At 36.9% G+C, this 27,595-nt stretch overlaps 1 protein-coding gene across 1 annotated transcript in view; it reads right to left on the bottom strand.

Annotated features, from left to right (window-relative positions):
- LOC100746455 overlaps positions 1-27,595 on the bottom strand; it is a gene marked incomplete at its 5' end in the record, with an annotated part of 240,012 nt that overhangs the window by 73,247 nt on the left and 139,170 nt on the right. Inside the window, one exon of the mRNA XM_033320534.1 lies at positions 9,937-10,230. Coding sequence (XP_033176425.1) covers positions 9,937-10,230 — 294 coding nt within the window. The remainder of the gene's footprint in view (positions 1-9,936; positions 10,231-27,595) is intronic.

The raw sequence follows: 27,595 nt of genomic DNA, 5'->3' as shown, positions 1-27,595 counted from the left end.
TTAGATCCGCAAAATGTAGCACAGTAGCAAAAATCTCAAAACTCGAATATTCTTCGTAAAACTTCGTAGAGAGTGTAATGATTACAGCCATTTAAGAACGGAGCAGAGGCATTACGATCATTTAAAAGCGAAGTTTCGAGAACGAATAAGAATTACGATCGAGTCGTTAGATTCGCAGAGAAACAAGAAACACAGTTCGGTAACGCGCCCCTGACAGAATAGAACGAAACGGAAGGGGAATAGGAACAGTTCCGGTGTGTCGCGGTCGTTTGCACTATCGTAAGTTTATGTCGTCGGTTGCAGGCTAACCTCTGCCAGCCTCTCGCGCCCTTTTATACGACACGATAGTTTCATCGCGAAACAGCCAGCGTTCGCATCTGTTGCCTTTCCCATTACCGTGCGAACATATACCAGCCCATTTGCTGGCCGGTAAACTCGAGTGCGCTCTCAATTTCCTCGTCTCTCTCTCACCGTTTTCTTCCTCGTCGTCTCTGCTTTTGTCGTCTCTCTTTCTCTCTCTCTCTCTCTCTTTCTTTTCACACTTTGCTCTATTGTTTCGTTTTGGTTCTGCTTTTTGGTACTTTCTTCCTCCTTCCTTCTTTCGTTATATTTCTTTTAATCGTTTCTTGCTCCTTCTTTTCGATTTTTTTATGTCAATATTCTTCTTTTTTTACTGTTGCCACGTCTTCCTTGTAATTACTCGTTTTATTTCCATGACGCTGTTCGTATCGTTTCAGCGAATCGAACTGTTCGCCCTTTTGAATGGCCGATCGATAGAAACGCAGGTTGAATTAACCTTTTGCGGCCAATGCATACACGTAAAGATACAATATGTACAAATTTTTCTGGAATTTTGATAGCAAATTTTCAAACGATTCAACAGTAGCGAATAGATACCGATGATTCGTCGAGAATCGTATGCATTGCGTGATTTCGCCGCTTTTTTAAACATAATTTATTTGATATAAATATTTGGAAAGCTTCGTAATTTTGTTTCTCTGAAGTTGTAATATCCTATAATAGTAACATGCGAAACAAAACACGCAGTAGCTACGCTAAACGTAGCTCATTGAAACAACATTCGCAAAAGTTGAACCGGAAAGTTTCGCGTGTATAAATTTACAATCTACTCCAAGTATCATTTTAACCATGCGCTCTGGCATTATTTCAACTTCAGATTGAAATTACATCTCTCTCTTGCCGATATGCGAGTAAATTCGATACATTTTGATCAACGAAAGGGGCCGTAATTGCAACGGAAACGTGCTAAAACTGTTCGCTAAATACATATATAGAATTTCAGAATGTAGAACGTGAATAATTTCTCCTCGCTTGCCCGATCGCAAAATGTTCTGTTTCAAAGGTCAGATATATGAAACGCAACTTCTTATAATCAATAGGAAATCATAGAAATAACTTTGTCGCTAAAAAATAAAGTTACCATATTATTGAGAAGAACAACACAAAATTTAACCGTTTTTCATATCGTTGCTTTGTCAATATCGTTGCATAGATTTTAATAAATATTTTATCAACGAGATAGATGTAACAATGTAAATAAATAAATAATATTATGTACAGAGAATAAAAATGGATAAATGATATATACAAGTATTCCATTCAAAGCACGTTGAAAGAAAGATTCTATTATTGTTTTAGGAAAATATTCAACGTAATTTTTCTTTTGCAACAAAGCAGAGGTAATATAGTAGTACAAAAATGAACACGCGTTCGCAAAAATTGGTGTACATCGACGTCCGCTACGACTTGACAATTTTCTCGGAATTTTTACATACTATAGCGTTGTACTAACTCGTAAAACGTACGTTTTCGCAGCTGACTGCTCTCTTTCCGCTGAATAAACTCCTCTTATATCACGGAAAGCGTGCTTTATAGCTATGTACGTATAACTGTTTTTGACTATTTGCGGGGAAACGTGCGGGATATATATAATATACGTTCTTTTCTCTCAGTGGGATCCAAGATTTTATATCTTCCATTATGTTTTACTTTTCTGAATATAATTCAGTAATTCTAATTGCAAGTTCAGCTTTCTATTGGGCAAGAGATCTTCGTTTAAATCATAATTGAATCACAACGTTCTATAAATTGAGAATTCAGACAGATATCAAAACATAAAATTGTTCTTAGAGAACGTATCAAAGAACGAGAAGCTCTATATTACGAATTTGCGCAATTTTGGAAAGTTTCTTCTGTAATATCGGAGAAGTATCTACGTCCTCTGGGAAATATACCATAATGATTTTTCTTCGAAATTTCCTTCGTGTAATAGTTTCGTTGCATTCCTTATCCTTTTACAGAAAATTCTTTAATCGCATCACTATCACTGTTATTAACAAATCGATCTAATCGAATGAAAATAAACGAATCCATGTTTAAAAAACAAAAAAATGAAATACGAGAAATCCGATTATATGAAAAATAAATAGTACATTGCAAATACGCAATATTCAGCATATATAGGATACAGATAAACGTTTACTCTCTATTATTTAGATGACCAAAAGAAAGAAAAAAAGGAAAAAATAATTACCACCATCGGCAAAGTCTACCATTACGAAAATTTTTAAGGTTTTAACGAAAAATAGAATTTCACATTTTTCTTTTCCATCTTCCTCTAACTGCAAAGCAACAAGAGCACGGAAATGCATTTGAATGCGCTAACCAGTTTGGTCCGGTAAGTCAGAAGCAGCGAGACGAAAGCGTCGAAACCCGTAAATACGAATCTCCGTGGACCAGCTGCATAAAGATAAAGCCGTCCAACGAACGGACCGAATCCTCTCGATCCCTTCATTACTATGCGAGGGCGTATCCAAGAGCGCGTACCAGATCATATTAATTTAATCCATACTCTCGTTACAAACTCTATCTTATAGCCGGTTAGGCGAAACGGCGATCCGAGGTTGGCTCTCGATCGTGTCGCCAATTTGTTTCACGAGTTTATTCGTGCGCACGTCCGCGAAACGCGCCTCTATCGCGCAATCCGGAAATATTTATTATTATTACTGGCGCTTCTATCCGCCGTTGAAACTTTGTGCAGCTTCTGATCTATCCACAACGATGGCCGACCAGAGTGCATACATATTAATGCAACCGAACGATCGTCAGCTTGCGTCTCGTCTCTTCATCTCGCCCTTTCTCTATCCTCCCTTTTCATCGCTACTCCTGTGTTTCCTTTCGACATACAATTTTCCACCGCTGTCGCTGGTTAATATTGAACACCTTTCTATGTGGTAGTTTCGACGAATTTTCGTTGTTCGAGTTTTACCGTTAACTGTTCGGTTCCAGCGGTTGAGCAGAGAATTGTACACGTGAGGTTGCATTGTGCCGCGAATTTGGACCCAAATGGGAAAATGCGGACGCGAGGGATGAGGAAGAATGTTGGTTTGGTTTTTGATGAAACACGCGATGCAGGTGTTTCGAGAATTCCAGATGCATTTAGCAATGAGGTTATTTGGAGGGAGGGCGTTCGTTGGAACAAGATTGCTTCAAGTAAGCGTAATCTTTATTGAAGGGGAGTGAACATTGACGAGGAAGTAAGTAATCAAATGAAATTTTAGTTTGATTAGTTTAGTCATTTTTTGATTCCAGCATATTTAATATAAAGTAATAAAAAGACGAAGTTTGATATTTTAGCATTGGTAATATTAAATAGAAAGTTTGCTTGTTTTTTAGTAATGTTACGAGTATCTTCTTTCGTAATAACTGGTTGGACAGTGATAAGACTGTGCTTCGTCTTAACGAAGTTGGACGGAAGTCAAAGCCAAAATTCCTTTTCTACTTGGTCGCGACTTTTCTCTTTAACTTTAAATAGCATAGATTCGATAGGAAGATGAGACTGGTCTAGTCTATCTGATCAAAGTAAGTTCCTATATATATATATATATATATATATATATATATAGCGGAGTTGTCGAAATATTTCCAATTCAAAAGTGTCGAATTGAATTCTTCTTGTTACTTCACATTCGATACGTTGCAGAAAGAGCGATCTACTTAAACTAACACGGTTTACAATCCCGTTGATAATTTATATTTGAAGTTCTGTTTTAAAATATAATTAATTATATAAACGAAGCTAATGGTGTTATACGAAATAAAAATAGAAGAAAATAAGATATTATATTCCTATCGTTTCATTTCTTTCACTTTATCTTTAAGAAATATCATTTCCATCCAATCCTACTCAAGCCTGATCGAAAAAATCACACGAAATTAACTCGAAATTCAAATTTCATTGTCGTTACTAATACAAACAATTTCTATGAAAAATCCTCTTTTTGTTTCTCCACAGACTCATCTATAGAAACTAATCCCCTGCAGCATCACATTACGCCGTAAATCCAACGAATATATCCCAACACTGTCGACACGTTGGAAGAAGGTTTGAGTCGAAATGGAGGAGTAAATCGGTCGTCATTCGAGTCTTGTAACTGTTATTGCCTCGTATCGATTGGAGATCGACGAACTGGAGGCCTCACCAGGGAAACGATTTAAGATAATCGAGGAGCCAGCCCTCTCGGTTCGTTCGTCGGGCAACGACGAGCTATCGATAGAATAATTTTCGAGCGACTGTTCCCTCCGCTCAATCCCGGTTCTTTATTAATATTCGTCGACGTCCAAGAGTTAGGTTCGCAGCTGTGCCGTCCGCGGCGCGATTGAAAAGAGTCGGGGCAGGTGCTTTTGGAATTCGAATAGGGGGAAAAGCCGTCGGAGCGGGTTACTTGTGATTGCAAATCCTTGCCGATTCGATCTCGTTTCCTTCTCTCTTCTCGGTCGTGCGGGTCATTGTGCTTCGAATTGTGTCAGAAAATTGCCAGCCCGCGCCTTGTACAACACGGAACGGATTTAGAAAATTCGAATCCGTGATCTGCTCGAACAGTTCCTTCGACGAATCCTGTGGTTTGATATTCCAGATCCGATGGCAAGGCGTGAAATATGCGAGAGAAGAGAATATATGGTGCAGATCGAGGGTAGAGTGAAATGACATTTTTGAAATTTCTAACGAAGAAATCTTACCAACGACGTTAGAATTTTAATAAAGGGTATTTTAAGTAAAACTGTTGCGTTTCGAGAATTTGTGTCGTAGCGTACATTTGGAGAAGTTTTACAATTATTATTGCCAGCATTCATAAACGCTGTAAATTCTGAAACTTTCGTCGACGTAATTTAACGATTTTCTAGAATCGTATCAAATTTGATCGATCAGAATGTTTTTCTGAATTTCGATTATACGAACGGATACTAGTTACTAGTGAAAATCATGAAATTCCTATCATACTTATAACCTGTTTGTTTTTCGATAGATTCATCTCGAACAAAATTCTATTCTTTCCAGAGACTAAAATTCTATCTGTGGTTTAATCGCACAAAAGGAATCGTATTCTCGTATCTCCAAAATATTTTATATTACATGCCTCGACCCCTTTAAACGTCCCAACGTCAGCACCCAACACTATTTTTACGACCATATCACCGTATCTCTTCGCGCAACTATACCACTCATTCGAAAGCGTCAGCGCGAGATTCTCCGGAAACCGAACGCGATGGGCTCGTGACGCGAGTCACGAAAAGGAGGAAAAAAAAAAGATGGGCAAAAGAGGATATCACGACGCGAGAAGGAACGCGCGTGGATTTGTCGTTGACACGTTCCGTGAATGGGGGCTGGTTAAACCGAGCGTGTAAAGCCCGAAACGTTGCGTGACTGCAGTCTGCAGCCGGCTGTTACACGGAGGAAGCTGTTCATAGTGTGTGCGATGGTATCGAATAACGCATATACATCTCTTATTCGCATTTGTGCACGCACAGACACGGAATACGCTATTCGCAGCGAAAAGTTCGCCTGCCAGAACGCTGACTAAGAACACGTCGTTATTACCTGTGCAATTTGTGGTCGTCGTGTTTACTCTTTCACTTTCCCTGCCTGGCCGGGTCTAATGTTTTAGGCCGGCCGCTTTAAATCACTGCCTCGCCTCGGCCACAGCTATTTCCGGCGGAATTGGAGCAGCCGATCGGTCCGCGCGCGTTTTTCCATCTACGCGGACCGATTGCACCGTTCGTGTAATTTACGTTGATCGATCAGTTCGCGCTTCGTAACGCTGCCAGAGATTTATTTTGTCCGTAGAAAGCAGAAATATATATATGTATATATGGTATATTTTTTTTTCTATGGAAATTGATGGTGGCGACGTGATCGATGAAGATTAGACAGCTGGAGAAACGAAGTTTCCAATGGAAAAAGTCATTCGTTGCTGGCTCGGGTTAGCTTTATGTCATCAATTACGAAATACGATAGAGAAAGAATTGAAGAAGGTTTTGCGGGTTTATAGAATTTGTCAAGAGGAATAGAAAATGTTCATTTAGAATTGATTCTTAAAATTGAGCAAGGTTCGTACTTTTGGTATCGAATCTAGTTCCGTCGCATCTACTGAAAATACTTTATGAACTTATTTTATTCGTGCATAGTAGATTAGATAGAAAAGTTCCGATCAAACGTTTGAGAAACGATCTCCTTAATAAAATTCACAAAATCCTTACTCTAAGTACCACATTAATCAAGCAGTCTTTTTATTCTTTCCAATAAGTAGCATAAGCCCTTCAAGAGCCAGCCGCTTATTTTCAAACATCACGCAGAATATCCCACATTTAATACCCTATGTTCCCAAAAGGTACAACTCTATCACAATGCAATCTCAAATCGAAAAATCGATAATTATCCACAAAGAAACCAAACCTCCAAGCAAACATTCGAAAAATAATTCCTTTAAACAACTGCAAAAATCCATCCACGATATCTTCGTCGTCAAAACTGTTCTGAATTGATCCGCTGGGTAAAAGTATTTCTCTCTAGAGTAATACGAACCATCCTTTGATCTCGCGGAATGGAATAAAGCTCGAATGCATCCCGACAGTGTCGATTGTTTCCCTGTCTCGACGAAAGCAGACCGAAAGTCCGTGAGAATTCGTTGGCCCGCGAATTCCTAGCCAATTATGAGCAGGTTCCCGTCTCGTCTTCCTATGGCAACGACGATTCCAACGATTTCTTCGTTCCTACTCTGCAATGAAAGGGGGTGGAAGGGGCGGAGGACGCGTTCATCCAGCTTCGTCGTTCTATCGGCCAAGATCTCATACATATTAATGGCGAACCGATCGATTTCGGAGCGAATTCGCTTCTTGCTCTGTTTAGGGACGTCGACGTTTCGGCGCGTAAGCCCTTCCGTCGGCCACAATGGTTATTATGCCATTAACGTAATGAAGTTAGGTGGCGGTAAAGGTTCCGGTGCCGCTGGGACGGCCTCTGCCTTGTTCAAAATACGAAGATCGTGATAAAACAGGGAACGTAGGCATTTTGATCGTAAACGAAAGGCGATCTTTGCATGCGTCCTTTGGTTAATCGAATGCTTCGACCGATGTAAGAGACGTAGATATTAAAAGAGTAAGAAAAATGGATTTTTTAATGAGAAGGAATGCAAATTATACGTAGAATATGGCGCAACATAGTGGATGTTGCAGACTGTAGAATATAGAAGGCGTTCTCTTCGACAACTCATTCTTCTCCTTTGTTATAATACTTATTAGTAACGTCCATGCCTTCTTTATATTTTAATTAAAATCTTCCAAAGGGTAGAAAGGAATCTGAATGCCGCAGTATTCCTCAATGGAACATTGGAATATTCTCCAAAGGTGTATACATGAAATTCATTTTTACGTTCATTCAAACAGGATCGATAAATTTTAAATAGGCGACGTATATTTAAATTTAATTAAACTGTTATATTCTTAAATCTCTATATTTCCAAGCCCGATAATAATCACGCAAATTTAATCGTTCCTCGCGTTGCTGGTTTTATCCAAAATAAAAATAGTAACACCCAGAACGTTTTAAACGAGTGCGTCAAACAAAGAATACTGCAACTTTTTTTTTACGCCTACGTGTAATATTTGTATTCCATAAATTTGCGGAGATCGTATCTCGATCGTGAATTAATGGTCGTCTAGTAAATCGAAATTACTCGAAATATGTAAATACGCGAACAGTGTAGAACTGTGTAAATTGTGTTAACAAAAATTAAAGGCAAAGGATACCTCGGGGATTTCTCAAGGGATGTTGATTCTTGCTAATGCATCGCGATTAGCGTTTATTGTTCTTATACATAGATTGGAGCAAACGGTAAACAATTTGTCCCCACGGTGGACCGAGTAACTACTATTAGATCGATTAAGTCAACGTGCAAGACGCATGGCTGATATGTTTAGGTGGCTGGAAACTGAATTCCTTGTGGCAACAACGTGGCTGTTTGCCGATTGTATTTCTTGTATCAACAATTGAGAAATGTACCGATGTTACGGATCGTGATTGCTTTTGTTTCACGCGACCAGTCGAAACTAACTTGCATGAGACAGGATTACTCGAAATCCCTCTGTTGCTGATTCATTATTAAACGTTCACTCAGAAATAGCCCAATAGCTTACTATTTTTATACGAAACACGTCATTGACTGAAACTTTGAAACCACTTTTCCAGTTATATTTACGGTACGTAGAATCGATATCTCAAATTACACGTAATTTTATTAACGACAGGACAATTTCTTTTGTAATTAATTATTGGCGTGATTACAAAAGGAACCAAACGAATACTAAAACAACGCTTGCCAATAATCTCCTTATCTTATTCCAGCGTTCGTGAAATCCAATAAATCTTATTTAACGCAGACTCGCAAATGTTCTCCGCTGTCCGTTATAATTTTTGCTAGCAATTTGCCATAGAAAATATAATTAGCTGCAGCGATAACCCACAAAAATTAGGATTTAACGTTGTGATCAGCGAAACCACTGAGGAACAATTCCAAAGCTTCCACGTAATCTCTCTTTGTGGATTTTTATCCTCGAAATCTCGCATTCATCATTACAGAAATTACCCATATAATAACCTTATTTCGAATTGAATCCTGAACCAGAACAATGAAAAACCTCTCTTTCTAAAAAGCTTCAAATTCCCATTAAATTTCACGTTCGCTTCTAAATTAATATAAATATCTAATAAATGAAAGTTCTCATCAATTTTATTTGCTACAAAAAATCCTTTCACCTGTTAATTTTCGCCCATTTGATCAAAGAGTTGGATTATCTGGATCATACTGATTCGCGTTAATAGAACTCTGAGAATTTAACCGAATAAATCGGAACGACCAACTTCTGAGAGCGGGAATAACAGATTAATTATCATGGCCGTTTGAAAAGGCAGCTAATGTAAATTGGTAAATTATCGCAGCCAAAAAACGACAGTTAGCAGAGAATGAATCGCGTGAACGTGCTCGTTTCCATAATTTGAACACTGGCTATCGGCATTTTAACGGGTCACGCTGATTAGTTGTAATGACAAAATATATCATTAGGCACCGTACCGTCTGCTGTCTCGTTAAAATGCTTTTGCGTCCGACACGAAATATCCCGAGTAATGTATGCACTTTGCAACGTCACAATGTGCAACTGCTATTAAGTAACAGTCAACAAGATATTTCTTTGTCGCGCGTTACGTCCTGGCCAGACAGTAATTTCAACGAGTATATTGCGTATTGTCGTCGACTATTATATTGTGTGTAATGTATTTTAGATTTCAAATCTTTGTACTCTTCTGAGAATTATTTCTTCTATTTCCTTGCTTTCGTGTTTCCTTCGGAATTCTTGCTCTGTTCATAAACGCACATTTATATATACACGCAATATCTTGAGAGCAAGTTTCTTCGAGGAATAAATAAAACCGGAAGAAGTTTCGGAGAAACCTTTAAAACTTTGAGCCTAAGTTTTTCTTTTGAAAAGAGTAAAAGAAATTAGCTTTGTGCCAAGATAGAGATTCATATTTATGGCGTCAATATTTAACGTAAAATGATAATTTTTCAAAATTTTACTCACCTGCACGTGACTCCAGACTTTGGGTTTCGGGCTGGATCTTGCGTTGTTCGTTGCATTCGAACTTCCACTGTTATTCGAAACGTTTCCAGATGAAGTCGTGGACTTGACGGACGGCTTTTGCGTTTTTGGAATCTGTGCTGTGACTGTGGTTGACGAATTGTTACGTTGTTGCTGAGGCTGTTGCGCGGATGTTTGCTGCTGTTGTTGCTGTTGCGTTTGCTGCATAATCTGTTGAATAAGCTCCAATTGTTGCTTTGTGAGGCCGTCGTTACTGGCACCAGGAGACGTGGCACTCTGTAAAATATAGAAAAAAAAAAACAGAGATATCAGCGTTTTATTCGCGTTTCTCGAGCGAATCCGACGACTATTGAACTTTTATTTATCTTAAAGTTATAAAAAATACAAAAACGCGTTGTCTATGAAGAAACTCAGTTGGCACTGATTTTAATATCTGTACAGAAATATCTTTACTCTAAAATGCTAGTGAATCGTTGGTATGAAATTCAACGATATCTTTCAATTGCCTAGAAATAAATGGAAAAATATGAAATATCTGAAATAATTATTTGCAGAACTTATAAAACAATTGAGAAAGCGTGGATTATTTTTCTAATTTCGTTCGTGAAACTTTTCGTGTCCCTGTCTCGCTTACAAAAGAACAGAGAAAGAATAATCCTACAGAAAAAATTTGACGATGACCTAGAAACCTTAATCGATTAAAGCTAGGTTGAAAATCTACCTCAAAATGGACAACTTCGTTTCAGTGTTTAACGATCTTCTCTAAGAAGTTCACTTCGTTCCGCACAAACGCGCGCAAATCCTTTAGAAATAACCTGACGAGAAATCTAATTGAAATTCTAGCTTTTTCAGCTTCTTTTTCTCACGTCTTTCGAATTCCTCGATTATAAATATAATTCAAATACATTGTACTGTACAAAGCGGGACGATATTCAAAGAGTCGGAATTTCGCACAGCTAGTGGATGACCAAATTTTAAACGAACGCGATCTTTATCGATCGAATGGAACGAATAACACAGAAGAGCGGGCTTTTCCCTTCTCAAGAAATTCCATTCGCCATGAACGTTAACGACCATCGTAATATTTGCGAAAGAATCGCCCCATAATATCGGTGCGCTATATGGTTGGCTTACGCACATGCACACGCCTAAACGCACGATACGTGGCCACCAAGCGAACAATGAAACTGATAGCCAACGCATATACTGGACGACGCAGCTGTTCTATGGTACACTATACTTGTACGCATTGTTTTATAGTCGGAGATCTCGTAGTATGTGAGCTGCGTTCGTACTACTGCCAATTTCTCCAGATCGGAACCCCATGGCGACGCGCAATGAAGGAAGATGCAAGCGAACCGCGTTATTTTATTTGGATCGAGTTATATAGAAAGAAAACAGGAAAATAAAACGTACAACCGTAATTGGATTTTGTATAGTTTTATACAAACTGCAGCAGATGTTAGTGTTAGAAAAAGTTTTCATTGCAACTATTGGATATAGAGACCAATATAGAAAAAAAATTTTGATGTACAACGAATTTTTCTAGATCGACTGCTAGAAAAACGGGGGCAGTCAGCCGTTCCTTCTTTTTCTTTTTTTAATGGGAGCATTTTTCAAATCCGAAGATTCGGGTTTGTTGCAAAACTATCAGATTCCTGCCGCGGTAATTTATCTCCTCCAATTCTAAACTCGGGAGAAATAATATCCAGACGATAAATTCGGATAGAACGTTCCGCATGAAGTACAATAAAATGCAGGAAAAAAAAGAACGCGAGGGAGGGGAAAAAAGAACGAAAGAAGGACAATAAAAAAAAAGGGCAATACAGAGAGAAAGAGAGAGAAAGAGAGAGAAATAGGGGAAAAGAGCGCGAGCGCCAGAGTAGACGCGTACCAACGAAAGAATGGCGGATGCGAGCAGTGGTTGTCCTGCCTGCTGATCGTTTTTCGACGACACACCATGGAAAAACCGTAGACGACGGTACGTTCACCTTTTTTGCTTTTCTCTCTTTTTCTTCTATTTCTTTTTTTTTTTTTTTTTTTTTTTTTTTTTATTCTACTCGATGGAACGACGAATGACGAGAGCGGTAACAAAGGGACACGACGGGGGCCGGATTTCACGATTTTTAATTAAGAGACCGGTCCCATTGGGTTACCACGGACACGCCCGGCATGCCATTCGTGTCATCGCTTTCCGAACGATCCTCGGACTCGGTTTCCTGAATTATTCGGGTGTGATCGCGGAAAGGCTGGCCATTCAATGCTCCCTTCGTTCCTGTGCAAGCGTTTTGGTTATTACGGACGGCACCCAGTCGAAAAATCTCCGGACAACTGACGGCAAGCAAGAGATATGTACGGGATATGCGCATTTGTGTTACGCGGTTTCATTGATTCTGACTTGTTTGTAAGGACCAGTCGCAACGTTAATTTCGTATAGAGAGCCAGACGTATTATTTTTCAATTTGTGGATGATGTTTGTTTGCGATTAGATTGTTGGGAATATTTTCTACTTTCAAGCAGCGAAGTGTATATTTACATAACGGGAATAAAATAAAAGAATAACGAAATTAAATAATATTTTAAGATTTAAAACTATAAATTATTGTATTTTAAGAGAAACTTATTTATTAGGCGAGGGTTAAAAAAACACTCGCAAAGTTAAACTTTTTAAAAACTATTCAAACACTCGTATCCAAAACCATTGAAACGATTAATTTTATTTTACCCTTTAGTCGTATTTCCAGTCAAACCATAAAGAAATAAACTAATAAAGTGTATGGATCGCTGAATTTTCATATTCAAATTTCAATACTCTACAAACAAGCGTACGCATACTTATTTTATTACGTAAACAGCTTTCGACCCTCGCACTTTATGGCAACCACGGTGTCCAATCCAAAGCCGAAAGAAAGAAAAAAACAGCTCGGATCCAGCTGACGCGAAATAATTTCGCCACGGAGGCAGCCGCTAATCACTTTTACCCGGGCGCGACGAACATGGACCGTGGGACATCTACAGGGGGTGGCGAGCACGAATTGGAGCGTCGATTAAAATTGGATTTGTTAATTAGCACAGGGAATGTGGCGGCGCGGACGTTCCCGATCCGTCTCATACCTTATTAAACCTTCATTTCGTAATTCCCACGCTACCATTTGTCATCGCTGTAATCAGTAGCCGGTTGTTTTCCGCTGGCACCGAGTTTTTCTCACCCTCCGAGCTGACACAGGGTAGAACGATATATCGGGCAAGATATTTTATGCTACCTCGCTGCCACGTCCGTTGGCTATTGTTGCGTTACGCGAACAAATCACGGTGAATTGTTGTTCCTCTGTACGTAAAAGTTGCATTCGACTATGTAAATTTGTATATGAAGTTAGCGGAATTATTTTTCCTTCCTTGTTTGGAAAAATAATTCCAGAATTGTATCTTTTGTTTATTGCGTTTTTAATCGATTAATTGTTTCACGATGTTGAGGAATATCTTTTAATACAGCGGAATTTCTTGCGAATATGGCTGTAAAATTTGATAATATATTTAACGAGGAATTTACTGCATTCGTTCTCTGGTAATCGTTTGCAACTTGGTTTAGTCAAATTCAGATACGTTTATTTCACGATTAACCTGTTATCCAGGAACATACAGACACAAAATTCTTATTAAAACAGCAGAATTGTAGTTTTCTGAAACGTTCGAAGTAAATAACTACAACATTTATAATATTGATAAAATAATTGAAAAGAACTTCGGCACGAAAACTATTAAATCACTCAAAATTCTCTAAATAACATATAGTAACATGTACATAATCGTATCTTATAATTCTTTTACGTCGCTAGTAGCTCATGGAACTTAAGGTGGCTATACAGAACGAAAGAAAATAAAAAATACCAATAAAACGAATATACGAATGTAAAAGTCAATCAGAAATAATTTTCACTGATCCGTCGTTCTCACAAAGGTGCATAAAATAAATCTACCATATTCTTTCCCAATCAATTCGCTTTAAATCTTGCCCATGCGGTGCGAGGGTGAGCGACAGAGGGCGAAATAAAACGAAACGCGCACGGTTAACTAATGTGGCCGAGTGAATATCGAATAATTATAATTAAATATTTAGGAGAAAACGCAGAGCCCCCCGCTGTATTTTATACCGTATGAAGAATTAAAGGCGTGAGATTGCATACGTGTGCAAATGTTTGTCTTCTAAATATATATTCGTACGTTTTCGATCCCCTTAATTTTCTGGAACGGAAATCGGTTGGCGTACGTTCGCTTATTATTAATATCGGACACTTTGTGGCCGCATAAAGGCGTTGGAAAGAGACACGGCTTTCACAGGAACTCGTTTATGGTTAGAAACAAAGCGGCCCTCTACCGAGCTTTGGGTCGCTATTGACTTTTTGAGATTCTGATTTTGAGTATGTTTCGAAGCGGCACAATGATATTGTGTTATTTCAATACACCGATGCACGTACGGGGGTCGGAAAAATTTGCTGAACGATCACGATTGTTCTCGTTCAAGCGATCGTTACGTATGAATCTTTTAGAAGCGCGAAAGCTCGCCTCAATTTGAATCTTTAACGCCGTTTACTTTTCAGCGTGGTACTTCGGCGCTGAGACCACGTGGATCATTGTTTTCTTTGATTTTTCTATTTTGATCGTTTAAAGCTTGAAACTGTAGATTCTGTTTCATTAGCAGGCTTTAAGAAAGAAAAATAAAAATTGTAAGATTGAGAGTGAAATTAGTGAATTATTATTAAAGGGCGATATGTGGAATTTATTTAATTGTCTGCTTACAGTTATTTATAGTTTGTTCGAATCAGAATACAATTAATAAATACAATAAAATTAAGTAAAATACTCAAAGCTAAGAATTAGTTCAACTATTACGAAGAATTTGGAATAAAAAAAAGAAAATGTAAAATGTTTCGACGTCTTTTAGCATCGTTGAAAATTTTCCTCAATTCCTAAAGGAAAGTTTAAGGTGCGTTTAAAATTGTCAGAAAATTTCTAAGTTCTACAAAAATAATTCTATCCTTCTTGAAGTAAGAATTTTTCATCTTATACATGGAATTATTAAAAAATTGACTTGCTTCTATAACTTAGACATTTTTCAATTTTCATCGCAAAAGTTTGATGCGTTTTATACCTAGATCACACTTGCGATGCACGTACACCGAGGAAACGACTATTTGTAATCATAACAAAGTGGCTCCAGACACGGTCCATGAGGGAAACGCATTTGTTAGCCACTAGCTCACGGATGTTCGTTCTTCACAACGCCTCTGAAAGTTCGGTGTTATCTCTTGTTGGACGAACGAGCTTCCTTGACAAATCGTCGTTTCCGACGATAGGAGTATGTCGACGAACGGCACCACTTGGACTCGTTTTCACCCTCTTGCATCTTTCTTCGTTCTTACTGCACGTTCACCATATTCTCTATCCACGTGTGAACGAACACTTCCTTCTTCCTACCTTCCTGTGCGATGTATCATTGACAATTACAGGCAACATTTCGTAAAATTACTCACAAGAGCGAAAATAGCAACCATTCTTGTCAGAGACAAAGACAATTGAATTTAACATACAATAGTACTTCTTAATGATACTTTTGATAAAATAAGAAGTTATCTCTATGAATTCAATTTAAGGAGATATATGTATGTTACTCATGAAATTAGAAATATCGAATAATTCATGACTGTACATTTTTCTATTTATGTAATTATCTCGAATTTTGAATATTTTAATCATGAATTTATGTTACTATCTCGAATCCACCGAGATATTTTAAAATCACACAAATTACGTACCTGTTTCTTTAAATGATATCCGAATGTCTGTATATTCGTACAAGAATTTTCGATATTTCGATTCAGAATATCACGTTGCTACAAATTCAGGTTGAAATTTCAATATTTAAAAATACCTACTTCAACAAAGAATCCATCATTTAAGCGTGAAAAGCCCATTCCAAGGCTTTCATCGCGTCCGCACGCCATAGTAATTTTCGCTGCAATTATTGGCCACGATGTCTCGCATCATCTTGCCACCCTCCTTAATTTCTTCCTTCCTACCCTCGTTCGACACTTTCCAACGGCACGGCTGGCGCGTCCGCGATTTCAGAATCCATCGTGCTCACGCGAGAATCGCATTATTTTTCTGCCAGCCTCCCTCCATCTCTCACGTCGCTACCACGCTCGTTTATCATCCGCCTTTTCTCAGAGACGACCCACTTTTCTGCGGGGCGCGGCTGTCTTCCTTCCTCCCACTGTTTATGATATTTTCGCGTCTCCGTTCTATTATTTATAAGCATATACACGGATGCTTCCACTGTTCGTTTCCGGTGTTGCTTCCGCGCGGTCCCGCAACCACCAGAGATGCTCTTTTATTTCAATTGTTCCAGAGTGAAGGAAACGCGGCGAGCTTTTAATTATTCGACCACGTTTTTTGCGCTATAGCCAATGCAATTCTCTTTACCGTTACGTCTCCTTTCTCTCTTTCTAGATTTACCTGCCACTGTGCTAGTTTCTTTGCGTGATAGCGTTAAACTTTGTTTAGATGGGAATTTGCTACCGATTTAGCCTACCTTTAGGTATGTTCGTTTGCGATTAGGACAGAATTACAGTTAGAATGCATATGCACCAAACAATTACAATGTTTTATAAAATCGTAGTTAAATTTCTTTCATACTATAATTTCATGAATTATTAATACATTTTCTTTCGGTAAAAAAACTTTCAAAGAAACTCGTGGCAAATTGCAAATCGCGACACATTGTTATGTATCATTACATTATATCTTGCGTGTCTTATTCTTTTTGCCATTAATAATTTCGTTTAAGGGAAATTCGATTAATACCAAAGCCAGACATAATCCGATCGTAACGTAACGATTATTATGAGATTACAACATTTATAAATTCTCCAACTATGTGATATGCATGCAGAAAAGTACACAAGTTAACAGTGTTGTGCAAACATTTATGGGTATGCAGCTTAATCAATTATGTTAATTATCTAATATATTTAATAACGTGCTCGATAATGAATCATGGTGATTAATGATAGCACTAGCATATTAATATATTCATGACGTGGAAGCAAATAAACATCGATTCAACATCTGCAACGGGGAATATTTTACTTTTTAGTCCCATTCACAAGAGCATAATTATTTTTCATTTTAACAGGACGCCCTATTACTTCGATGCTGTTCGAGATTCTTGTAATTTCTTTCCTCTGGTAACTCCCTTCCGAGGCAGCCGAATAAATGCGTGGAATTTCTCACTTCCATATCCGCCCCCTTCTTTCGTGTTGTAATTTCAATAAACAGTAGTGCAGATGTTAAAATCCCCGAAGGCGGCTCGCACTTCGCGTTTTATACATCGCGTGTGCAACGTCGTTCGACGATATACAGGACGTTTCATTGATTACGTCGCGAGACATTTTTCTCGAATCTTTTCATCGATTTCAAGAGACTCGTAAATTTTGCATTAGTTAGAAATACGACGAAGATACAAATTTATATAATACGATGTCGAGGGCAACATTAAGTATAATACAACTATAGATCCAATATAATTTTACTCTGCTCGATTAACCTTACTCGTTGATCGACTACTTTTAAAAATAGAATGACTCGTGTAGCTGTTGTAGAAAAATCAAGTCTTTCTTCCAATTTTCATAATGTACTTTCTATAATATACTGATAACTCATTTAAAAATTATTTCTAAACTATATAAATCTTACATTAATTTGCCTTAACAAACAATTTGGAATTCTTTAATTCTACGATTCTTTGATCTCTGAAAATTAATTCGAACTTTCTAAAACGAAATGGGAGAATAAATCACGGAAATTAACGAATACGCTTTATCACGATATACTTATTATACAATATTCCGAAACACGAATAGTGAAACGACCTATACACGCGAGGGAACGTGATATCCTGAATCGAACGTAAAGTTCGCCGCGGCTGGTAGAGGCTGAAACGATCGAAGGGCTTTTCCACGAGACAGGAAATGGGAGTTTGAAAATGTATTCCAGCATGAGTGACGCGTATGTTATTGTCGGGAGACTGGCGAACGAACATCCGGTGTGCAGGTAAACGAGCACAGGGAGGCGGAGACGCGTGGAAGATGATTGCACGCGCGTTAGTTCCCTGAAAAATTTCAGTCAAGCCCACCGAGAGACACTGACGTGCCTGGTAATAGCGTTAACAGCGCTGGAAAATCAAATTCGATACAATACGAATAAGCAAGATGAATAACGACGAAGACGAAGGTTGGAGAACTGAAACGATTCGTTCTGGCTTGAATCATTTTATTTAGACTTTTATATTTTTCGATAATTAAGAAGAATAAAGTAGTCGTAAATAAATTTCTTTTACTTTTATATTTCTCAAAAAATTGTTAACTCGTGTTATAAAAATTCATACAAAGAAGTCAGACCCAAGAAAATGAAATAGGCTTTCTTGCAATGTATAAACGCGGAAACTTCTCGTTGAAATAAAATATCCCACAGAAGGTATTCTTCTAACCCCCGCACTCGCCCTTTAAATTTCATTAAAGTTCTCAAGCGCTCAACCCTACGGTCTTGTCAGTAATAATTATAAACGAATAAACGGAAAATAGGGTTTCCAAGCCCCAACTTAGTTTTTATTTATGCACTTGCAGCTTATATTCAAACGTTAAAATTACCATATATTCAGAAAGCGCAAATTTCCAGCCTGTAAAAATTTCTTAAATCAATCTGTCCTTTTCGATCCTTTTGCTTCGGCAAATAATTATTCTTAGAAAAGTACGTATCTCGCGCTTATATACGTTTATTCGCTGTTTATTCGCGAGGCGAAAGTAGAAAGTAGGCAGGTGAGAAAAGTTAGCTCTAAGTGCGTCACTTTTCGAGGAAGTGGCGTTTCTTAATCGTCTCGGGACGAAAAGGTGCAAAGACGCGAGTCAGCCAAACTTCGAAATGAAAATTGACGGGGAAAGGCGAAAATATGTGACCACGGAAGGATCTTAACACCTGCTTTCGCCAGCGACGAGGTCCCAAGGTGGCCACGATGGACTTAAACGAAATTAAAAGTACGACGTGCTTTTTTTTTCTCTTCTCCAGTCTCTCCTCGACGGTCTGCCGGAGAAACTTGTCCGTCCACGCCGCTTCTATCGAAGTTTTTTTTACATCCGTCGAGATAATCTGGCTTAATTAATTTAATTCCGGAGGAGAGGCGAAGCCAGGGCCGTTTCTCCTCGACCTGATTCTCCATCTGCCACGCCACGAAACTATGGCAACCGGTTCGTTAACGAACGTTTTATTATGCGAAATACAGCTACCAGCGGATATCGGACACGCTATCGATACGACGAGTATGGATCGCGATTGGTATCTGCGTCTTGTAATTGCATGATCCACGCTTCGACGCTCTCCCATCTTCCATGGGATTAGGTTCTGATGCTTGTTGCGTAGAGAATGAGAGGTCGAATATCCACGGTCATTTCGTAAACAGATTTTGGAAAATGAATTCTTTTTAAACGTTAAGAACTCTTTTTTGTTGGATAAGCGAGGGTGGTATGTGATTGAGAAGTTTGATTTTGTGAAAGTTGAAAAACTTGAGTTTGGTATAATTCATAGGGAGAAACATTTAGGTTTCTGATAAATTACCGTATAAAAATAAGTTTTATAAATAAAATTAGGTACTTTATACTATTAATTATACGAAGTTTTATTACGTTTCATAGTCCTAATCATCAATTCATCGATCACAATTTCCAATGTTCTAAATAATTCTCTATTTTAAATTATCATAGCGCAATATCTTTCGTTCTTGGAATACAGGTAAATTGCTCAAAAATCACAACTATGTACAAATTTGCGAAGAAATGAAATACAAAATGATTATCATTCATTTCTGATTCTCACAATTTAATTTACTCCTTGATTTTAAATTGACACAGTAATAGACGATCGATATATTGATAACACAAACAAGTAAATTCGCGAACTCTCTTATTGAAAATGGAAAAGGAAATAATATTTCTGGAAACGATGTGCAGGACATGTCGCATTTTTTACATTCATCGGAAGATGTAGAACTGACGCAAGGGATGGGATAGAAAAATTTGACCATAAAAATTCTGCAGTTTGTCAATCTAAAATTTATATCGTCCACGCGATACACTTGCGTGTGTATGATTCAAACTAGAACAGAAAAGAGAAAAAGGAGAAAGAAAAAGGAAGAACCAGACGGAGAAAGATGATATGTTTCTCGTCTTGCGAACATTTAATACCCAAACCAACTGGCTTATCGACCTGCGAGAGATCGGCATCGTTTCACTACACAAATCGTCAAGTTTCCATGGGAATCGACAACCAGACAACTTCGTTTGTTAGTTCGTTCGAGAAACTTTTCCAGAAGTTTCATGGATGTGGTCGCGATCCTAACTATTTCTTCGTTCCTTCTTTTAGCCAGAGGTCTGTTATTGACGAAGAAACTTCAAAATTCTTATATTCTAAACTTTCATCCTCGTATACTATTTTATTCTCAATTATATAAAAATGTAATATAATTAATTATACTTTGTTCTTAATTCTATCTTTATTAGATGCAGTTTTATCGGACAAAAGTAAAGCTTCCGATACGTATGTACGAACAAATAAAGGAAAAAATCATGAATTTATCCTAAGAAGATGTATAATTTGCATAGTACGTTTGACTCAAGTACTACCATTTGATCTCTCTCATTGACCTAATTGCCTACAACTTTATTAGTCTGTGACTTTATAATTGGTCGATCGATAGTTGAAAACATTTTACATATTCAGGTATTCTTTCTATCTATTCTACGTTAGAAAATAAACGAAATTCTGATTGCGTTACATATAACCATGTTATCTGTTTACAGAATAAATGATAGCGCTATAAAAGTTTTAGCTTGAAACTTCCATAAAAATAGCGAATGAAATACCGTATTTTATTAACTCACTGAATGAAACGAAAAAAGAGTTCACCGTGATATATGAGTTTGTTCGTGTAAAATTTGTCACGAAATTGACGCAACACCCTATACATACGGTGCAACAGGGTATGCTCTGTTCGATCGACTGTCACAAGCCTAATTGCAATATCGTCAGGGGGTTGGCATTCGGGGTTGGCATTAAAGTGGAATTCCGTTTCGATTGGCTACGACGCTCAAACGACATTTATAGATACATACACGTCTCCCTTCCTGCTTCACTTTTAATCTATCACCCTTTAATCTTTCGCCTGACCAGTTTATCCTCGAAGCATTTGCGAAATAAAAATTCCTGAAAATTTCTTGACGATATCCACCGCATTGAACTAAATTAATATTCAACAGGAATTTCATTATAGACGAATTCTCGTTCAGGTGAATTCTCATTTTTAAAACAAAACGTCTATAATGGAAAGGAAGAAAATCTTATCTGTTAACACACTATTTTACACTTTTTGTAAAATTCGAGCGAAGCAGAAGCCTTATAGTTTCATAACAATCATATCGTTCTACGATAAGATATAATTTACAACCGCGCAGTACTATAGTACGTGATTTATAAAAATCTACCTCCAACAAGAAATGAAATGAAATCGTCATTTGCAGTTTGCAAGATATAGGTGATGCATCCATTGTACGCCAGGCTATGACCATTAATATATCAGTGATTAATAGCTCCGTTAAAACCATTTCTCTCAATGATAAAGTACGATCTCTCCTTTATGAAACTTAATAAATCAAAGGGTACAAAGAAAATAAAATCGAACACCTTCGTAGATTTAATCACGGGTATAGTTAATATATCATATTTATGAAACTTATACACATTAAAAATTCTTTCATTAATTACAAATTTTCATTTCAATCTTCTTTTAATAGAATTATACTCGAAATCCTAATACTGTGTCTAATATTTAAAATACTCTAGCAAAACTACATTTTTTCATTTCCTTCCAATCTATAGATTATAATACACACTAATACATAAATACCATTTTAAGAGAATTACATTCGAATCTTTCGCGTAATGTCTAATACTAGTGAAACTTCGACGAAAGTACATTTTTTTGTTCGTGCAATGGAATTGCAATTAATCCAAAGTGATGCAGAAATTTGTATACACGAACGTTTGAGACAGAAACGGGAAATCTGCTTTTTTCGCGCTAGCATTAATCGGATACGCGGGAACAAAGGGGTGAAGCTGCCGACAAGGGTAGAAAAAATTCATGTCCTGACTGCGAGCCAGAACGAACAATGAAATGTACATTAAACGAAGCCAATTTCTGGCCATCTTTGTTCGCAAACATTCGGATATTGCGTATTTAAAAAGGAAGCTAATTCGTCGTTTTTTGGCTACGATATTCTTCGTTCGTCGACGAGCTCGAACCGAAAAGCACGAGAAAGCTTGATAAGATCTCGACCCCGTTACGCATCGCGTTAAACCCTCGAAAAAATGTGATGGAAGATTTCCACTACCACGAATGAATACCCGTTTTCGAACTGCGAGATACGCCAATTTTTCTCTTTGGGCTACTTGATGCCCGTGTGTGCAACCATTCGAAGAATTTACAGTAGTCAGAAAAAAGTCCTCGCCTTCGTTTCTTTTCAGTGATGAAGCTGGGTTGCAGAGATTTTGTTCACGCTCGAGAAATAAAATAGATTACGAGTTGTGATATTTCTGTTTTTGAGAATGGTATTGTCTTATTTTAAATATTTGATTATATTTTATTTTATGTGAGAAAATGAACTCGATCGTTATCTTTGGATATCAAGCTTTTCTATTGATCTTTGAGTGCTATTAATGTTGGGCGACTGAGTGTTAAAAAGATTAGAAATTTCAGAATATTTTTATTCATACTTCTAAATATTCTTATTTTTTTTTTTTTTTTTTTTTTAGAAATTATGCGAGCATTTAAAAACCTATAATACGTCTTTATAATATGTCTTTTATTTTATAAACTGTTCATGTATGCAGGAGTAGCGCGTTAATGCCATAAAAAGCTGCAGTCGTTTCAATGCATAGACATTTTTGTTCCCTCGTCAAACATAATCCACAAAGGACAAACATCGATCGACATCGAATAATCTATTATCCTGTTGATTGAAAAATCCCATTACTCATGCATGTACTGTGAACGCGTACCACGAAGAAAATTGCAAGCTATTGAAAAACTATAATTAAAATCACTTAACACACACCTCATTGGAAAATCGTGTTATCTTTAAAACGCGCACCCCTTTTATGTTTGACTCCAAGACCATTAAACGGAGACAATTTAAAAACAACTGAAGGGGTGAGATTGAAATCACGTTCGAACGTTTCGATTTGTAGTTTCTATCCTTTTATTTTATTTCTGTCTTCAATACTTTCCTACTTTTCACATTTCTCTCCTTCGAAATTAAATTATAAGGAAACTTCGAAACGAGACGAATCGACTTTTGAAGTAGGATATGCTAAGATTCCATAAAAGTAAAATTCCAAAATTTGATGAAACTATTAATTATTCAGAATCTAAACTTGATAAAACTTTTCGCTATCTTTATAAGCATGAAGAAACTTAAGTTTTAACTTTGATCGCATTTTTTTTGCATACAATTTCAAACAGAGAATATTCAATTCTTTGGTTAAACGATATCGAAGAAACTCGACTGAAAAGTCCCCTTTTCTCGAACAACCTCGAAAGCTCTGCTGTCAGTGCTTTATACGATATAAGAAAGTGCGAGGCATCGTCAAAAATTGCCCATTGAGTGAGAAATTTCCAAAATTGAAAAGCAAATTTTGCGGTGGGCCTCGCGTTCCGGCACGTGAAATTCGAAAGTACGAAAACTCGATAAGGTCTCGATCCGATTACACATCACATCGGCTAAAACTTTTAGGATATGGGCTTTTGTGACTCGCTTGTGTTCCCGGAGGGACAAAATCTACGCTAGAAAGCATTGCTCCTCTTTTTCGATAACCCCTTTTTCCTTCGGACAACGAAACTTCCGATCATCTCTTCGTACGGAAATCGAAGATCTTGCTGTTCGACTGATATTTGCTCGAAGTCAAAGAGACTGCTGGGAAAAGTTCGCTCTACCTTTGCCAATCGAGTCTCCGGTCGAGGAACGAACAAAATTGGAGTTAAACTTGTTACTTAAATGGAAACGAAACGTGCAATTTGATTAACTTCTCGGTAAAATTTTAATTAGTAAAAGATCAAACTGTTATGTTTTTAGTTTAATATTTTCGTAGAAAATGAAAGAAGAGTCGATGTATATATTTTTTTTTTTTTTTAATGTTTGGTAGAATCTTAGCTACTCGGCAATTGCAAAACTTAAGATACATATCTCATTTAATAAAACTTTCATTCACATAATTTACTTATTTATGAAAAAACATGTGATACGAGAAAAGACAAGACTTTATCTCTTCAATTTGATCATTAGATTGTCGCGCTAAAATCTAGATAATTTAAACGATGAATTATCAATTATCCAAGTAATTGTTTCATCCCACGTGATTTGCTTATTAACCATTTTTCTTTTAATGTATTTCATTCTCTGTATACTTAAGGTCCTCCTTACGTTCCAACCGAAATTTAAATTGCAAAGTGCACTTAAGACTTACACGAGAAATAACAGCATTCCCGTCCCTGCTCCTGGTATTAGACTGGTAAACGCGCTCAAAAGATCGAACCCATTGCTTGAACATTCGATCCCTCGTCCCATCGTCCAACGGGACGAAACTGGGTTATTCAAACAGAGAACTACTAGACGCGATAAAAGGTAAATCTTATTTCTGAAAGCAAAAATATTATTTCTAGATCCCGACCGAGCCGTTATTTCTAGGATCGATATATGTAAGTTTTAGACCTGTGGATAGGTATTCGTCTTCATATGAAATATTTTTCCTCTTCTCTTGTAGACCGCCGTCGCAATCAGTTCTGCACGCAATAACAGCATCATACTTTTTATTGGAAGAATGGATAAATTCAAATAGTTTCAATTAGAATGTTAAGCTGACGATCCGAGAGAATGAAGAGTAATAATATTTATTATAATATTTTTAAATTGATTATAATTTTTTATTATTACTCTTCATTAGTAGCCGATATTTTGTTTGTTATGCATGTTAAATGAGCTGTATACGTGAACAAATTTTTCTCTTTCATATACACCGAACTTTTTCTTCCTTTATAGTATTTAATTTAGCTTTTTACGTATAAGCACCGTAAATAATATTCATTCATCAAGCGTTTTAATTCATTCGGTAATAATTGGTACATTTAATTTCTCTTTTAATAAAAACGCACGAATTGCCTGGTAATTTAATGCCCGATTTTGTAAACCGTATTATCCGATTGTACGGCCAATTCCAAACGATATTTAGAGGCGAATAGCTACTTCATTAATATTTTTTAATATTACGGTAATTTTACGAGCTTTCACGTATGTTTTATACATTTTGTACAATATATAAAAATATACTCTGCCATCGGGGCACACACGGCGAAATATAGGAAACGCAAATGGTCAAGTTTTACATCGATTTCTGTTCCTTTTGTATCGTTAAATTATGAATTTGTCGAGCCTTATCTCGTTCAGATAAGCCGCTTATGCGAAACAAATATAAACGATAAATTTCCAAGCCACGCATTTAATCCATTGCTGATTCAGAATGGGAATTAGAAATACGTGCTCGTAAAATTGCCATGTTCATCGTATCGTAATCGTAATGCACCGATGTTATATACAGCGTAATATTTATGTTGTTTTACTATGTATAACGGTTGATAAAGTACCTAGATCATTTAAAACTCGACTAAGCACAAGAGTATAGTAATTCGCTGCGAATAAAATCGTCTTTTAATCTTCTTCCTAGTCTTCTCTAAAAATTCAAATTATTTAAATCGAAGATAATTATCTTAATCGGTTATCGAAGGAAAACTTTTAATTCTATGAATATAGAAGTCGATAGTTAAGGTCTGACACGATTAATATTTTTAACTGTTTAATTATAATTATTAGGCTTGAACAAGTAATACCTTAAATAGATAATAGCATAAAATATCAGACAGTCATAAACTAGTTTGCAACATGATTAAATTAATCTACAATTCCGTAAGAAAATAAATATAAAAACGATAGAACTATTTCTATGATTTTCATTGCAGTCTGTGAATTTGATCGGTATTAGTTGTTAATTAATATTTGTAATCAAGATCATTCGATACGCGTAATAAAATACGCTACCGTGCAGCTACAAGCATCGAATTTCGTGGTTGATATAACGAAGGTAATGAAGCCACGGAATTGCATGGAATGCAACTTTTGTATAAAATCTATTAACATAAAACCAACTTTGCTTGCAATTTGTGCGAGAGAATAAGAGAAATGCTTGAAAATTAAACAGCGCACCATACTCAATTTAATTTCGATGTATCGATAAAAGAAAATACAGGAAAATCCACGGAGGTTAGTGCGTTTGCTTTTTTTAGAAATCCACTGTCACTGCCCCTGCATCGAACTGTGCTCAATTTCTGAGTCATTTTTTCGACTACAAAAAAAAATCGTTTACATCCATTCGTTAGCTTTCTCTGACAATTTGCAGAATAAAAATTGCAATCGGTTTTGACTTTTCATTGTAAGTTTTGAAAACATTGCCATTGCATTTGCCATGGAAAGTATTTCTGGTATCAACAGCAGCGTATTCTGAATTCAAATATAAAACAGAAATATTGATCTTTCTAAAAAATACAATTTCGAATTAATTTTTTCCAGCAGTTTGTGAAGCTAAAAAGATACGCTTCTGGCGATTGGTCGAAGAGTGTTTCTTTAAATTTGTCATAATGGTAACTCGAAATGCATATTTTTCTGTTTGCACAGTAAATCAACTACAGATCTTTATGCGTTTGACGGGAGTAGATATTTTGATAGCGCAAAAATACACAAAATGTATTGTAAATTAGGTGCTAAAAGTCCTTCGGAAACGTGTAAAATACCAGCATGAGAATTTTAGAGGAAGTTACGGCAATTTAGTAATCGCGAATGACGCACGTGCATGTTATTCTATGTCGGCCAATGTGTAATGGCGCATGCATTTCTCGAATTATTCCGTGGAAGCATTTGCACTAATCGCTATTCCCAGGTAGTTCTCGTGAATTTCATCACAGAATACCATAATGGGATAAATGAGGCACCCAGTTAAATCGCCACAGATAGCCGTGCCAAACTACTTGTCCAAACGCAAGTTGAAACAAATGAAATCAGGATATCGATAATTTTCTCTGTGTTCAGATCCACACACATGTAACGTGTTTCTAATACTGTGATCATATACGTATATGAAGAATAATGCGAAGAATTATATTTACTTCCCTCTTTCAATAGTAAAACAGAAACTGTTTCATTTACTGCAAATTACTTCGTGTATAAAGTACTCGGAAAAAACGAAACAAATAATTTAGCTCTAAAATGACTTTTACTCGGCACAAACCGATTCTCTGAATTCCGAACTCTGACTCTCGACTAACAATGGATGCTCTAGATACCAGAGATTACACATTCAATGTCTTCCACTCGATCCTCGATCTACTTGTCATTCACTCAAATTCTCACTTGCACGGAAATTTCCTTTCCGCTTG

This window comes from Bombus impatiens, unplaced genomic scaffold (assembly GCF_000188095.3).
Source record: "Bombus impatiens unplaced genomic scaffold, BIMP_2.2 scf_0318, whole genome shotgun sequence".
NCBI classification, from domain to species: Eukaryota; Metazoa; Arthropoda; class Insecta; order Hymenoptera; family Apidae; genus Bombus; species Bombus impatiens.
This window is presented reverse-complemented; position numbering and strand designations above follow the sequence as displayed.